At 42.2% G+C, this 15,488-nt stretch overlaps 4 protein-coding genes across 5 annotated transcripts; 3 read left to right on the top strand and 1 right to left on the bottom strand.

Annotated features, from left to right (window-relative positions):
- The first annotated feature begins 1,922 nt into the window (after nt 1-1,922).
- On the top strand, nt 1,923-4,130 carry LOC117893806 (ninjurin-2). Of its 2 annotated transcripts, none has more exons than XM_034800553.1 (4): nt 1,923-2,166; nt 3,057-3,126; nt 3,357-3,775; nt 3,847-4,130. In XM_034800553.1, the coding sequence occupies exons 1-4, from the start codon at nt 2,107-2,109 to the stop codon at nt 4,030-4,032; spliced, it is 735 nt and encodes a 244-aa protein (XP_034656444.1). In that variant the 5' UTR covers nt 1,923-2,106; the 3' UTR covers nt 4,033-4,130. The 2 variants fall into 2 exon arrangements, with proteins under 2 accessions (XP_034656444.1, XP_034656445.1); XM_034800554.1 differs by having other exon boundaries at nt 1,924-2,166; nt 3,402-3,775.
- Nucleotides 4,131-11,376: 7,246 nt separating this feature from the next.
- Nucleotides 11,377-12,185, top strand: LOC117893808 (NADH dehydrogenase [ubiquinone] 1 alpha subcomplex subunit 5). The gene is made up of 3 exons (XM_034800556.1): nt 11,377-11,521; nt 11,640-11,801; nt 11,858-12,185. Exons 1-3 carry the CDS (start codon nt 11,501-11,503, stop codon nt 12,047-12,049), a joined length of 375 nt encoding a protein of 124 aa, XP_034656447.1. The 5' UTR covers nt 11,377-11,500; the 3' UTR covers nt 12,050-12,185.
- A 49-nt stretch (nt 12,186-12,234) lies between these two features.
- On the top strand, nt 12,235-12,803 carry LOC117893810. The gene is made up of 2 exons (XM_034800557.1): nt 12,235-12,490; nt 12,600-12,803. Exons 1-2 carry the CDS (start codon nt 12,250-12,252, stop codon nt 12,644-12,646), a joined length of 288 nt encoding a protein of 95 aa, XP_034656448.1. The 5' UTR covers nt 12,235-12,249; the 3' UTR covers nt 12,647-12,803.
- LOC117893807 (guanylate kinase) lies at nt 12,781-13,859 on the bottom strand. Its single transcript, XM_034800555.1, has one exon. The coding sequence runs from the start codon at nt 13,733-13,735 to the stop codon at nt 13,070-13,072; it is 666 nt and encodes a 221-aa protein (XP_034656446.1). The 5' UTR covers nt 13,736-13,859; the 3' UTR covers nt 12,781-13,069.
- Between the last annotated feature and the right edge of the window lie 1,629 nt (nt 13,860-15,488).

Raw genomic sequence — 15,488 nt, 5'->3', positions numbered from 1 at the left:
ATATGTAAAGTTTCTGTTTTCTTTATGGGAGTTATTTATTTCCGATGAGCACGGAATTTTATTTTAGCAAATATTTACAAGCTAAAAAATATCAAATATATCGATATTTTTTCAGTGATATATTTTATATTGTTTTTATATTTTTTCCAAACAAAATATATCACTTCTATGATATTTTTTAAATATTTGTCAACCCTACCTTTAAATCGTACGAAGCAGTGAATCTTAAAATATTTTCGTCGATTTTGATGTTCTATTTTAAATTACCAGCTTGCAAGGACTTTTAATACTGAAACAATAATTTAATCCGTTTGAAGAATCAATTTGACGTATTATAAATACCAATTGATATTGGTTTGTATACCTTATGACCTAATATTTTACAAATTCAAACATTCAAATCACCCCTTGTGGAAGCAAGGAATCTTTGTATACAGTATGTAAGTGTATGTAACATGTAGAGACACATGTATGTTAACTGATATCATAAAAATTTTTGAAAAACAGCGCGCGCAATCAAAGAGATAAGAAATTCTATTATTTTTCTGAAAGGGAGAGGGAGTGGGAACATAAGTAAATATTAGAATGAGCTTGGAATGGTTTGGGGTGCAGTTCTTCTATCTTTAGAACATATTTGGGGCTAAACTCCGATATATCCGCGCGATACTAGAGTATTGTTCTTGTGTGGGGAGTCCTCCATACAAACAAATTCTTATTGAATCCGTTCAAAAACAATTTTCAATATTCGCCCTCATAAATCTGAACTGGGACTCTGACAGACTCTTACGATTTTCATCCTACGTGACGGAAGTTCTCCAGGAAATCCTCTCCTTTGTCTAAACGGTCAGGGAAATCCTCTCCTGCCAGACGCTAATAAATTAAAATTAATACTAATATATAATTAATTATTAATGTAATTGTTCATACTTTTTTGCATGATACGGCAGCACAGCTTTAAAAAATGAGTAACTATCGATGACGGTCAAGCAACATATCGATTTGTGAGTAGTCGAGGAAACTGTTTCAAATTTGAATTTAAATTAAGAACTAAATGGAAATTGTAGCTATAATCTAAAATAAACCACATAAATCCAGAAGAATTCGATTGAGGTATGTAATAGGTTATTGATCCACAGCTTCACATGCTACGGGTATGCTTTGCGTATAAACATTGAGAGATGTGCTTGTGTGTGTGTTCTGCCACCACTCTTGATGTTGATCGCAACCGGTTTTTGCCATATTTTCAAGAACAACAGCCAGCCAGCCAGCCAGGCAGCCATCAGCAATTGAGGCCTGTTTCGCTGCTGCGAAAGTCCTCAACAAACTTTCTACTTGTCCACCGCCTGATGACTAATTTGCCAAGGGGGCGGCATCGGCAAACGAACTGAAAAATATTCCCTGTGCTGTGACATTTTCCTTCTAGCTAAATTGGGCATTTTCCAAGAAAACCCCCACAATTCGTTCACACAGCAGCAAAATTAATCTATATTAGTTCTAGGTTATCGAGCCGAATGCACTGACGTACGTCGGTCCGTACGAGTTTTGAATGCATTTTTAATGCGAACGAGGAAATGGCGTGCCAAAGTGCGGAAATATTTAATCAAAAGAGAGCCGCAGCTAAAGAGAGAGAAAGCATAGAGAGAGGGAGGGGAAGAGACCATAACAACAGAGAGAAGTTTTTTTTGTACTCCATTAGGAGCCAGCCACATTCTCGGATTACATCAACAGCCAACAGAAAACTTGTTGTAACTTTTTTAGAGTCGATTCAGAACGTGAAATACCCAGACGCAGACCCAGAGCAGCGCTGATTGTTTGGGAAAACGCCGACTGTGACGCTGCACGGCCAAACAAGTGGAACCCATGGCCCGAGACCCGAGATATTTCAATATACTCTCGCCAGTCGTTCGTTTGGTTTGGTCAGTTCTGCCACAAATAGCGTGCCGAGCGGTCGCACGAATTTTTCACTGCAAAATCAAAGAAAAGAAATACTCGAGTGGCTCTTAAGATACTTTTAACGGGTAAAAACAGACAAAGAAATTCATTTAGACTCTGCCCGCGAGTGTTTGTGTGTTACCATTAATTAATAACGTTTAATTAAGCCCAAGAATGAGCGACCTAGAGCAAGTTACACTGCAAATGGATGATAAAACTTTGGCCAGAAATCAAGTGAGTTGAACAGAAGGGCCATTAATCCCGCGCGCGGGGGGGGGCAAACCAATCTCTAGACCGCAAAAAGCGCATAATATAAATTGTGTTTACTCTGTTGAACATCTAATATAGCATGTAGACAGACACACACCATAGACTATAGATGATCAGCAATGCCCGATAATTGTATTGTAAACAGAGGAGCGGAGCGCACAGCTTCCCAGGGAGTTTTTGGCGAAGGAAAGTGACTGACGAAGCGGAACCAGCACAAAAATCCCCAAGCTTAGTCACTGGAAATAGATCGCCGGCACATAAAATGAATCGGATTTGGGAAATACAAATATTTGTATTATGTTTGGGATCCACTTGTGGTAGAAAGATTTCTGGAATATTTGGCAGGAAAACAGAGCCATACCCAGCTGAATCTCTTTGTTCTTTGGGTGCAGAATTGATATAAAATCTGTGCTGTTAGCATATATAATTCTGCTGTTTAAAGAAAGTATGCACAACACATGAATAAATGTATTTAAAATTTAAATTTTAAATTAATGTTGATGACGCCTGCCCATGCCAGCAGCTACCAGAATTGTTTGCTCTGCGCAAGTTTATCTCCCTTTTTGTCAGCTCAGCTTTTCATTTCTTTACATATAAAAATACAGAATAAACAAGTACAGTTTGTGCTTCCATTCAATGCTCAGTGTTATGTGTAGATAGGCATACATTTATATGTACAAACTTTTCACGATCATGCCTGATTTTTGCATATTTATCAGTCTGGGGTCTGGGCATTCGATTCGCTTTTACTGCATAATAAAAACTGCTTAGCGTTTGTAAACAATGAACAAGTATTTACATCACCTAACAGTGAGCAATTTTAATACCCGTCTCCATCTTTCATTTACCTGCAGGAAAGCATAAACAATCACAGCAGCCAGAACGCTGTGAGCGATGGACTGGGCAATCGCATACCCCGAGCAGGTTTGTATTTTCCTAGCTTCAGCTTTGAATTGTAAATGTTAAAGCTTCCATCTTAAATGTAAATCTATATTCCGCTTGTCAAATCTATTTGCTGCTTATAAATGTTGTCCTGTGACTAATGCTGCCTTTATGTAAAATAATTCTAAAACGTTTTTTGGTGTAAGTAAAATTAATAAAATGCAAAACCAACTCAAAATAAAACATTTCTGTTTGCTTACCTTCCGGGACAGTGCCCGAAACGGATGATGATGACGATGATCGTCCCTTTGTTAAAGGTGGCAATGGCAATCCCGGCGTGGACGATGGACTGCTGGGCAATGGCGGCGGAGGCGGCGGAGGCGGTGGTGGCGGCGGTGGCGGTGGCGGTGGCGTCACTGTCATCGTGCCCAATGGCGGCAACCGAGGACGACGCCCCAGCTACATGTTTCCCGGCTACACTGGCCCCGAATTCGTGAACATCAATGGCGTGGAGACGCCCATACCCGACGTGAATGCGTATCAGCACAAGAAGACGCTCGCGCAGGGCATGATGGACCTGGCGCTGCTCTCGGCGAATGCCAATCAGCTGCGTTATGTGCTCGAAATGAACCAGCAGCATCCGTACTTTTATCCCAGTCTCTTGTTCATCTCGCTGAGCATTGTATTCCAGGTACTTTATTGCACTTCATTTGCATATTTTTCACGTTTTAAATTCCCTTTTTGGGGTTTGTCTCCCTGCAGATCGCCGTCGGCGTTGGCCTTATTTGGAACGGCAGATACAACATCAAGAATGAGCAAGAGATCTGCCGGGCGAACAAAATCAATAATTACACAGTCATCGGCATATTCATTGTAACGGTTGTCAACGTATTAATATCAGCCTTTGGCGTCGTCGAGCGTGCCCCAGTGCCAGTGAACACTTTATAGTTGGGCGCTGCAATAGATATTACTTAGTATATATAGTAGCATAAGCACCCACACATTGTTAGTTAGAAACTCACCGCCACGACGAACAATACACCAATCGCCTCTGTTGCCACTCCATGTGGCAAAAAAGTGACGACAATACCAAAATAGAATGTTTGTACTGGATAATAACAAGATCCAATAACGAGAGAAAAAACAAGTAAGGCCAAAAACGAGAGAGACAGATTTATTAATTTGTATTGTCGTGCCGCCGATTCTTTTTACACTGCTTATTCTATTGAGATGGGCGACAATCGACATACCACGCGATAGTTATGAAATATAGATAGTTAATTGAAATGATATATCTATTGCTTACAAATATCGATAGCAGGCCGACAATGGGGTGGGAACGTGGTGACGGTTAAAATTTAAATTTTTGATTTTATATCATAATGAACCAACAACATCCCGCCCACCGTAAAACTAACCCGGAGTTTTACCTAAGACATCCAGAACTGCTAATTTTGATACTGGACGCTTAAGAATGCCAGTGGTTGTTTCAACTTCTGCTAATCTAATATGGCCATCTTTAGCTGGAATCGTGTTGACTATGATACCTCTTTTCCAGCTTCCTCTAGGTTGGTTGTCTTCGCAAATGATGACCACATCTCCAATGGTGATCGGCTTGGTCCTTGAATGCCACTTGGTTCGTCTAGTCAGAGTCGGCAAGTATTCTTTAATCCATCGACTCCAAAAGTGATCCTTTAATTGCTGGGCGATGCGGTATTGTTTACGATGACAAAATTTGTTAACGTCTCCTGGGGTTTGAGTAGAATTTGTCGTTCCAAGCAAGAAATGATTAGGTGTTAGAGGTTCCGGGTCATCTATGTTGACAGGTAGGTGAGTGAGAGGTCGACTATTGACTATATTTTCGGCCTCAATAAGTAAACTTCTTAACGTTTCAACTTGTGGTGCTTTCTCCTTAAGTGTGACGCTTAGAACTCGTTTTGTTGATCTCACCAAGCGTTCCCAGCAACCTCCTGAACTAGGATTCGAAGGGCAATTGAACTTCCAGTCGATTCCTTTATTCGACATCTCTGATTTTATGTAATCCCAGTCAAATAAATCCTTTACTTGTTTCAATTCGTTATCTGCTCCTACGAAATTTGTTCCCATATCGGATCGTATGGTTACGGGAACTCCTCTTCTATTCACGAAGTTCCTAATACATAAAATACAGGCGTCTGCGGACAAATCAGAAGCTAATTCCAGGTGCATGGCTCGGATTGTCAGACACGTAAAGAGTGCAACCCATCTTTTTCTTGTCGCCTTCCGATGGTTACCATAACCGGTCCAAAGTAGTCTAGTCCCACATAGGTGAAAGGCCGTTGATAAGGTGTCACTCTCTCCTTGGGTAGTTGGCCCATTAAAGGAACAATTGGCTTGGCACTATGATTTTTGCAATATTGGCAGGAAACTTTTGCTCGAACTACCGCTTTACGTAGATTTGTGATCCAGAATTTGCGCCTTATCTCGTTTATGATGGTTTCGTCGTTTTGATGGTGATAGGTTTCGTGATACCATTTTACAATAAGTTCCGTGAAGCTATGTCTTGGCGGCAATATTATTGGTTGACGTTGTGTTTCTGGAATAGTGATGGCATAATCCAATCTTCCCGCCACAACTAAAACTCCACACGGATTTAGTTTTGGAGACAGCGCATAAATGGAACTACTCTTAGAAACTGATTCAGAGTTTTGTAATTCTGCCACCTCATCTGTGTACACTTGGTTTTGTACCATTTTACACAATTTAGATTCAGCCAGGACTAATTCAAATGCGGATAATTCTCCTCTTTCTCTTTGTTGAATCTCCTTCCGACAATTAGTCACAAATCTCAAACACCATCCCATCATACGTTTCAGCCGTAAATAGTTTGAAAATCTACTGATATCCATAAACTGGCTAGTTGTCACAGTCATTGTTACTTTGCGCCTCTCAGTACCGTCATCTGTGGAAGAGCTGTACTCTATTGTGGGCCAGGTATCCCTTTCAGCAAGCAAAAACTTGGGACCACTTACCCATTCACTTTCAACAGTGTACTTTAGGCCTTGGCTAGACTTTGTGGCTTTGTCTGCTGTGTTCAAATGTGTTGGCACCCATTGCCAGTCATTTTCCGATGTTGATTCCAGTATTTCGCTTACCCGATGGGCAACGAACGGCTTAAATTGTCGATGATCTGATCTAATCCAAGAAATGACAGTTCGCGAGTCTGACCATAGTGTCGTTTTACCCACAATCACGTTGTGACTTTCTAAAATGGTATTTTTCAAACGTGTACCCAAAACTGCTGCTTGTAACTCCAGTCTAGGAATTGATAACATTTTCAACGGTGCGCATCTGGTCTTTCCTGCAATAAATACCAATTTCGTGTCTTCACCACAAGTTATGCGCCAATATGCTACGGCTGCGAAGGCTTGTTCGCTCGCATCAACGAAAATATGCAACTCTATGTTAGCCTTTGCTGACAAAAATTCTGGCGCATAGCATCTATCCGATTGAAAATGTTTTACTTGTTCTAGCTGAAGTACCCAATTTTTGAATTTTGAAAATAAATTTTCCGGCAGTAGATCATTCCAATGTATTCCAGCCCTCCAAACTTCTTGGATCAATATCTTTCCGTGTATCATTAAGTCCGCTAACATTCCGAATGGATCAAATACAGACATGACTAGACTTAGTAGTTGGCGCTTAGTAGGGCATTTCATCCCTTTCACAATTTCTTTGTCTACACGGTTTAGCTTGAGGTCAAATACAAACTTGTCGGAATTACTATCCCAATACATGCCTAAAATCTTGTCTGTTGATTCGTTACTCATTTGGACGGTTTGTGCCTGCGAGTCGTTCTCCTTTGTGTCATTAAGCAATTCCTGAATGCGTTTGGAATTAGATACGAAGCCCCTGAGTTCAAATTTCCCCGTCTTATGTACTCTCTTGACTTCCTGACTGATTTGAAAGGCTTTCTCTTCTGATTCAAAACTAGCAACGAAGTCATCTACATAATGTTTCGTCCGGATGGCATCGATTACTTCTTCCCTGTGGCTTTCAGCGTTTTGTGCGTTGATATTCTTAATATATTGGGCACAACAAGGAGAGCATGCTGCACCAAATATAAGGACGGTCATCTTGTACGTATTCACTTGTGCATTACGATTGCCATGTCTCCAAAGGAATCTTAATGAGTCCTGGTCCACTTTTCGTACTTGCACTTGTAAAAACCTTTCCTTTATATCGGCGCATACTGCAAATTTCCCTTGGCGAAATTTGAAAAGAATCGTAGCCAATGGTGGGTTTTCATCAGGTCCTTTTAAAAGCATGGTATTTAGGGAAACACAATTGATCGTTGCGGCTGCATCGAAAACCAACCTCATTTTCTTGGGCTTGTTTATGTTAACAACGCCGAAGTGCGGTAAATACCAGGTCCTTGGCTTAATCAGAGCGGCTTCTTGATCTGACACTTTGACGGCGTATCCTTTTTGAACGAAATCCATAATGGCTTTGTCATATTCGTCCATTTTTCCCAATCCGTGCATTTTGTTCTCTACTCCGTGCAACCTCTGAAGAGCCATGTTGTAGCTATCCGGGAATTGAACCACGTCCTGCTTCCAAAGGAGTCCAGTCTCGTAACATCCTTCTAGTTTTCTAGTTGTGTTCTTTTTAATATATCCCTTTGCTCTAGATATATCCGCTGATTCCAATGGTTGTACAGGTATTTTTACTCCAAAGTTCTCCGTTGTGAAGTAATCTGCTATCATCTTGTGGATTTCTTGTTCTGAATTGTCTTCTTTTGGACATGCATGTAAGACTACTGACAATCGCGTTGACCCAATGCTTTGGCCTCCATTCGAGCCATACAGAAGCCATCCCAACGGCGTTTTAGCTGCAATTAGATTTGTGTCTAAATAAACACTCTTGATGCTGGCTACCAAATGACAATTATTTATTCCAATCAAAATCATAGGATTAGCATCTGTATATCCGTTTAATGGTAAATTCTTTATCCGTGAGTATTTTTTGGCAAGTTTCTCAACATCTACTGACTGTAATGGTAGATCTAATTGAGGTACTGTGTTTCCAGTTATTCGCAGCCATTTCTTATCAGCTCCAGGTGCTCTAATGCGAAGGTTGCATTTCATTGATAAAAACTCCTTAGCATGATTTTCTATCCAGTTCAAAGTCAGCTTGCTCTTTGGCTCCTGTACGCCCAACATATCTGCTAACTTCTCGTTTATCAGTGAGGCAGATGATCCTTCGTCTAAAAATGCGTACGCTTGAACTATCTTGTTGTTTGGTCCCATAATTTCCACAGCCAAAACTTTAAACAACAACTTGGAAGTGTTTGGCTTAATCGTATTTATTGTAGCCTCATGCGGCTCAAATTTCTCTGCTCTTTTAGCGTCTTCCTGGTGTAAAGAAACATGGTGCTGCTTCTTGCATCCATTTTTATTGCATTCGCGTTTGTACTTGCAAACTGTCAGAGCGTGTCCTTTCCGCAGACAACCAAAACACAATCGAAGTTCCTTGACGATTTTCCATTTTTCTTTGCCTTCAGCTTTTAAATATTGTTCACATTTATACAAATAATGTCCACCCTTACATAACAGACATTTCTCTATGTTCTGTCTTGGTTCTTTCTCGGAAGAATGTAAGATAGAATTATATGGACCTTTCGCCTGTTTGACGTGAATTGGGCCTGCAATTGTTGCTCTCGCGATACTTCTGGCTATATTGCTCAGCCAGTTGCTAAAGTTGTCCAAATTGGGATAGGGCTGTATTTGTGATGAGTATTCAATCCATTGAATACGTTTGCTAAGTGGCATCTTCCCTACCAAGTTTTCTATCAAAGACGGATTCTGTAAATGTTGAGCGGCATTTGCAGATTTCAAAAATATTACTAAGTTATCTACCTTGGTGGCAAATACAACTAGCTTTTCTAAATTATTCTCTGTTACCGGTGCTATTTGATTGACCATGCTCATCTGACTGTTAATTAACAATTCTGGCCTTCCATAAGTGAACTGCAATCTTTCCATAATAAACCTAACATTTACAGGATTAATTAATAGACCCTTAACTTCTTCTTTAGCTGCTCCCTTCAGGCTCTTTTGCAACCTCAACAGGTTCTCCAAATTTGTATACCTATATGCATTTGACGATTCCCAATACATTGTTGAAAATACGGGCCATGACTCAGGGTTGCCATCAAATTCTGGTAAATCTATCAATTTTCTTGGGTTTATATTATGGGAGAGCTGTTGTTCATACAAACGACTATTAATGTCACCACGCAAATTGTCTCCATCAACATTGTCAAACCTGTACATACCGATATTTCTGTTGACACCAATGTTTCGATAGGGTTGACTTCCATATGCTTCTTCAGAAATGCTGAAGCCATGTGCGCCTCCAGCAGCGCCAGGATTATGTGTGCCTCCAATGGCACCGTATTCGTGTGCTCCTCCATGAGCACCGGGGACATATGTGCCTCCAATGGCACCGTGGCTATGTGCGCCTCCAGCAGCGCCGACATCAAGTGTGCCTCCAATGGCACCGTGGCTATGTGCGCCTCCAGCAGCGCCGACATCAAGTGTGCCTCCAATGGCACCGTGGTCGTGTGCTCCTTCATGAGCACCGTGGCTATTAGCGCTTCCAATAGCGCCGAGATGATGTGCTCCTCCATGAGCACCAGGGACATGTGTGCCTCCAATGGCACCGTGGCTATGTGCGCCTCCAGCTGCGCCGAGATCAAGTATGCCTCTAATAGCACCGTGGCTATTAGCGCTTCCAATAGCGCCGAGATGATGTGCTCCTCCATGAGCACCAGGGACATGTGTGCCTCCAATGGCACCGTGGCTATGTGCGCCTCCAGCAGCGCAGAGATCAAGTGTGCCTCCAATGGCACCGTGGTCGTGTGCTCCTTCATGAGCACCGCGGCTATTAGCGCTTCCAATAGCGCCGAGATGATGTGATCCTCCGTGGCTATGTGCGCCTGCAGCAGCGCCAGGATTATGTCTGCCTCCAATCGCAGATCTAATTTCCGATTTGCACATGTTCATCATTCGCTCTTCCAACAACGTGACTTGGTTCTCCTGACCATCAATTCGGCCATTTATTTGTTGTTTCATGCTAGCTTGATCTTCTTTTATGCTTTTCAGCATTTCCATTAAATCCCGAAAGTTGTTATTCCTTGACTCCTTTTCTTTTGGTTCTACCATTGTAGCACCCTCGTCGGATTCCATATTGTCCTCCGAGTTCGATCCATTGATTGACATGCGGTCTTTAATCGGTGTAGATGTACCATCCATGTTGCTTGAGTCGAATTCTAACTTTTTCTTGCTGCGCAGTTCCATCTGTCCGTGTATGTGTGAATTTCACAACTTCTCCAAAATTGTTGCACGCCTCTTGTGTGTGCCTGTGTCTGTGAATTTCACAGCTTCTCGGAATATGCACGCCTCTTGTGTGTGCCTGTGTCTGTGAATTTCACAACTACTCCGAATTTTGCACGCCTCTTGTGTGTGCATGTATTTGTGAAATTCACGGCTTCTTCGAATTTGCACGCCTCTTGTGTGTGCTTGTGTCTGTGATATTCACGGCTTCTTCGCTTTTGCACGCCTCTTGTGTGTGCTTGTATTTGTGATATTCACGGCTTCTCGGAATATGCACGCCTCTAGTGTGTGCCTGTGTATGTCGATTTCACCACTACTCCGAAAATGCACGCCTCTTGTGTGTGCCTGTGAATTTCACAACTCCGAGTGCTTTTATTCGAGCATTTCACAACTGCGTCAATTGCTCTTCGACGACAAAATTCACGAAATTAATAAAGATGTTGCCACTCCATGTGGCAAAAAAGTGACGACAATACCAAAATAGAATGTTTGTACTGGATAATAACAAGATCCAATAACGAGAGAAAAAACAAGTAAGGCCAAAAACGAGAGAGACAGATTTATTAATTTGTATTGTCGTGCCGCCGATTCTTTTTACACTGCTTATTCTATTGAGATGGGCGACAATCGACATACCACGCGATAGTTATGAAATATAGATAGTTAATTGAAATGATATATCTATTGCTTACAAATATCGATAGCAGGCCGACAATGGGGTGGGAACGTGGTGACGGTTAAAATTTAAATTTTTTGATTTTATATCATAATGAACCAACAACAGCCTCATTTTTATATTGTGATAAATAAATCGAATCCCAATCCGTCACAACACGTTTTGAATTTCTTAAAAAGCCGCGCGTAGTTTGGCAAAAACTATCGCCCAGCCAAGCGATAACTAATGTTATCGTTTTTGCACACTTAACAACACTACTTTGCTAAAAGTCAGATTGGCAGCGCCCCGTCAGCTGTTGTTGTTTTACGTACCGTACCAATTGTGCCGAAATTTAACAAATTTGTCGCTTTTTAGCTCAATAAACATGGCCAAGATTATTAAAGCGGTAAGTAGTCAGAACCGCTCTATACTGAAGCCACTTGGAGTTACTGGAACTGCTGTGTAGACAGTCGATCCATGGAATCCTGATGTTGTGTGCCCGGTTATGTCATCGCTTCCTACAGTCCACAGGTTTGACCGGCCTGGCCGTGTCCACCAATCCACATCATACCCTGGGTGCGCTCTATGGCAAGATTCTGCGTGCCGTGGGCAAGATGCCACAGGAAGCCAGCTACCGCAAGTACACGGAACAGCTGGTCAAGCAGCGCGCCGATGCGGTGGCCAATGTAAGTTTGCTTTAAAGATTAATAAAAAGACTTCCTTTGACCCATGGTTATTGCAGAACAAGGACATCACCGCTCTGGAGAAGGCTGTTGGCTGCGGTCAGGTGGAGGAGCTTATTGTGCAGGCCGAGAACGAACTGATCCTGGCACGCAAAATGCTCGGCTGGAAGCCCTGGGAGAAGCTGTCGCAGGCTGCGCCCGCCAAGCAGTGGGACTGGCCACCAGCACAGATTCTGGAGCCCAAAGTTTAGGCTTGCCTTTAGCCCATTAGTAATTATTGTTCTAGTTTGGAGTGCCGCTAGCAATGACATCGTTCCAAGCCTTGTTGAGAGCGAAAATTGAATTGTAAACCGCAATAAATCTGTTGATTGTGAAGCTGCCTGATAAGCCCACAACCAAAACATCTGTGAGATTTGTTTCAGCGGTTCTCGCCTCTCAGTTTGCTTTCAGCATGCGTGCGCTTCACTACCTTCTGCTGCTGCTCATCGTGTACGCGGGGCTCGTGGCAGCGGCTCCCGCTGCGCGCCAGCGACGTCAGATTGACTTGACGCTGTCGGCGGATCATGACGACAAGGACGCCGAAACGGAGCTGGCCTTGGAGGCCATAGCTGGACTGTGGAGCAGCGCAGACAGCCGCACCAAGGTCGATGGATCCGCACGGGTTGTGCACCGCCACAATGCCATGCAAACTGGTACGGGTAAAACGAGCTACACGGCACGCGTCCATCTGCATCATGACTATAAAACCAATGCGTATCCCTCGTAATCCATGTCTATCCATGTCTGTGTCCGTGTGCCAAGGTTCGGAGCAAGATTGGCGTCTGGGCGTGCGTGTCGTCTTCACTTAGGGCTGTCCAGACGGCTCAAGGTACCCTGTGGAATGACCAGTTGGCGTGCTCTCCCTCCGTTCGATGGACTGTACTCACTGCTCCTGATAACATTTTGACCTTCGACTTCGTAGACTTGTAAATAGAACGTTCCGTGTGAATACAAAACCGAAAAGCTGTTTGCTTTATTGATTCCGTTTTAATTGGCTCCAGATGCCTGGGCCTGGGCCTGTGTCTGGGCGTGAAGTACCGCAACAAATTTCAGCTTAAAAATACAACAACTAATTGCACAACAAAGCAGTACGTGTGTGTGTGTGTGTGTGTCGGAGGGTACACGAGGATAATAAATTAAGTTTGGACGCTTAAGTAGAAATGCCATGAGTAAATGTCCGTTAATATCTTTGCACACGAGTGACCCGAGTCAAGTCAAGTCAAATGAATTAATTAATTCAGGCTAATGCTGATGCCTTCGTTCTCCTGCTGCTTCAGCTCCTGCACAACGAAGTCGCGAAACTCCCTGTAGGCCACCTCAATGTCCACATTGTTGATGATCTTGTGGAAGTTGCCGGGCGTCAGGCCGTAGCTGATCTCCACCTCGGCTGCGCTGAGTCGCTTGCGCAACGTCTCCTCTGTCTCGGAGCCACGTAGACGCAGCCGACGCTCCAGCTCGTTGATGGTTGGGGGATTGTTGAAGATCAGTATGGGATTTAGATCGGTTTTCCGTATCTGCTCCACACCCTTCTGCTCAATGTCCAGTATGCAGACGCGTCCCTGCTTCTGGATCTCGCGCACGGCCGCTTTGCTGGTCCCGTACAGATTGCCAGTGAACTCGGCCGTCTCAATGAACTCGTCACTGGCGATGGCCTCCTCCATGTCGGCTCTGTCCACGAAATAATAGTGCACGCCATCCTGCTCGCCCGCACGCGGACTGCGCGTGGTGTGGGAGACGCTGAAGCCAAATGTGTTGGGGAATTCGGCAAATAGCAGTTTCAGCAGCGTGCTCTTGCCCGAACCGGAGGGGCCGCAGAGTACAAGCGGGCGTGGGCCTTGCGACATTTTGCGGCTGCTGCTGCTGAGTGCGCGGTTTACAATGAACAGAAAGCTAATCATGTTGTCGTCTTTTATTGGCAGCAATACTAATGCAACGCGCGAAATAGGCCCAAAAAAGCTGTTTTTGGCTAAAATTAACAATTAAAGGAGGAAGAAGCAGCAGTGATAAATGATAACGCGCGTGTATGTAGTTGTAGTGTGACCGAAGCTCTGAAAATATACCGAATATTTACATTTCAAAATATACTGTAAATATTCAGAAATTCTTAAATCATATTTTCTCGATTTGGATGTTCTATTTGATATTACTAGCTTGCTTAGACTTTTAACTCTGAAACAATAATTTGATCCGATTGAAGAATCAATTTTGCTTAGTATAAATACTCATTTTTATTGGATTGTATACCTTATGACCTTGTATTTTACACATTTTTATTTGAATTTTTCATTTTAATCACCCCTTGTGGAAGCAATGGAGCTTTGTTTTCAGTATGTAAATGTATGTAACATGTATTAACACATGTATGTAAGCTGATGTCATTGAAAATGTTTGAAAAATAGCGCGCGCAACAAAAGAGGAAAATAAATTATATTGCTTTCCTGAAAATTTCACAAAGGGAACATAAGTAAATATTAGAATGAACTCGAAGTGGTTTGGGGGGCAGTTCTTTCATATTCACAACATAATTGTGGCTAGTCTCAGGTTTATCCTATCCATCTGTCCAAGGGTACCAAATGTTGAGGAGTCAGTGTTGCCAAATTGGCTATTTCCCGTCAGAAATAGCTATTTTCAATGTAAAATAGCGCGAAGGGAAATTCTAGTGCGCCATCCCAAGTAAACTGTTCGAATCCGTACAAACCGTCGGCATTTGGTTTAAAAACTGTTATATTTTCTTATACTGTTTTACATTTTTAGCATAGAATTTCAAACACACATACACACTGAATCGACTGAATGACAATGCCTTTGTTTAATTCTTAGTTTTTTGTTGCTTAAAATAATTACGAATTTTAGTTGGTTAATTTTGTTTTTTGTTGTTGCTTTGCTTTTACGTTTTGTTTTTTGTTTTTTTCGTTTAAGTTTCTGTTGTAATTTTATATTTTTTTGATCACATTTTGATTTCGCATGCCCAAAGTTAGTTTTGGTTTGTGTTTCCGAATGGTTCGCCTGAATGAAAACCTCCTCTACAAACTGATCCGTTCCCAGTTCTCCATCTCCTACTGTTCGACAAATCAAAAATATATATGTATATTTATGTATGTATGTATGTATGTGTATGTATATCGTATCTATAGAGATTTATGTATGCGCAAGCCTCAGCTTCTGCCTCTGCCTCTGCTTCTGTCTCGATTCCTACATTGTATATAAGTTTTATGCTAATATTCAGTCGGTATTATAATCATGTTTACTTTCCCATTCCCATTGGAGCGGGCAAAAGGTGTTTGCTATGAAATCGTTCTGTTCTGTTCTTGTCTAATGGAAAGAGTATATAAATTTCGGTTTACCGAAGATATTTCATGCTTTTCATATATATTTACAATATTATAAGGATTAGCTTTTAGTTTTCGATGTATTTTGAAGTAGAAAGAGCATTCCTAAGATGGGGCGGTACGGGTACGGGTACGGGTGCGGTTACGGTTTTGGGTTCGGGTTCTGGTCTCTGCTTCAATTAAATAACAGTAAAACTAACTTCAAACTGGAGCTGTAACATGGATAAGGCATGGCGTAAGGACTTAATCGGAACTGATTACGATATATGGATTGATTGGTGTAGATGTTGATGTTGGTAGACTGGCAATACAAGAATTTGTG

The sequence above is a fragment of the Drosophila subobscura genome, chromosome J (genome assembly GCF_008121235.1).
Source record: "Drosophila subobscura isolate 14011-0131.10 chromosome J, UCBerk_Dsub_1.0, whole genome shotgun sequence".
NCBI lineage: Eukaryota > Metazoa > Arthropoda > Insecta > Diptera > Drosophilidae > Drosophila > Drosophila subobscura.
Note: the sequence above shows the minus strand (reverse complement) of the source record. Positions and strands in the feature narration are given on the sequence as shown.

Excerpts from the sequence above, each read along its gene's own strand:
- LOC117893806 (XM_034800553.1), top strand. The coding sequence starts at position 2,107 with ATGAGCGACCTAGAGCAAGTTACACTGCAAATGGATGATAAAACTTTG. Across the intron at positions 2,167-3,056 it reads AAACTTTGGCCAGAAATCAA|GAAAGCATAAACAATCACAG; the intron begins GTGAGTTGAACA and ends ATTTACCTGCAG. Across the intron at positions 3,127-3,356 it reads CAATCGCATACCCCGAGCAG|TGCCCGAAACGGATGATGAT; the intron begins GTTTGTATTTTC and ends CTTCCGGGACAG.
- LOC117893808 (XM_034800556.1), top strand. The coding sequence starts at position 11,501 with ATGGCCAAGATTATTAAAGCG. Across the intron at positions 11,522-11,639 it reads TGGCCAAGATTATTAAAGCG|TCCACAGGTTTGACCGGCCT; the intron begins GTAAGTAGTCAG and ends CGCTTCCTACAG. Across the intron at positions 11,802-11,857 it reads GCGCCGATGCGGTGGCCAAT|AACAAGGACATCACCGCTCT; the intron begins GTAAGTTTGCTT and ends TGGTTATTGCAG.
- LOC117893810 (XM_034800557.1), top strand. The coding sequence starts at position 12,250 with ATGCGTGCGCTTCACTACCTTCTGCTGCTGCTCATCGTGTACGCGGGG. Across the intron at positions 12,491-12,599 it reads CCACAATGCCATGCAAACTG|GTTCGGAGCAAGATTGGCGT; the intron begins GTACGGGTAAAA and ends CCGTGTGCCAAG.
- LOC117893807 (XM_034800555.1), bottom strand. The coding sequence starts at position 13,735 with ATGATTAGCTTTCTGTTCATTGTAAACCGCGCACTCAGCAGCAGCAGC.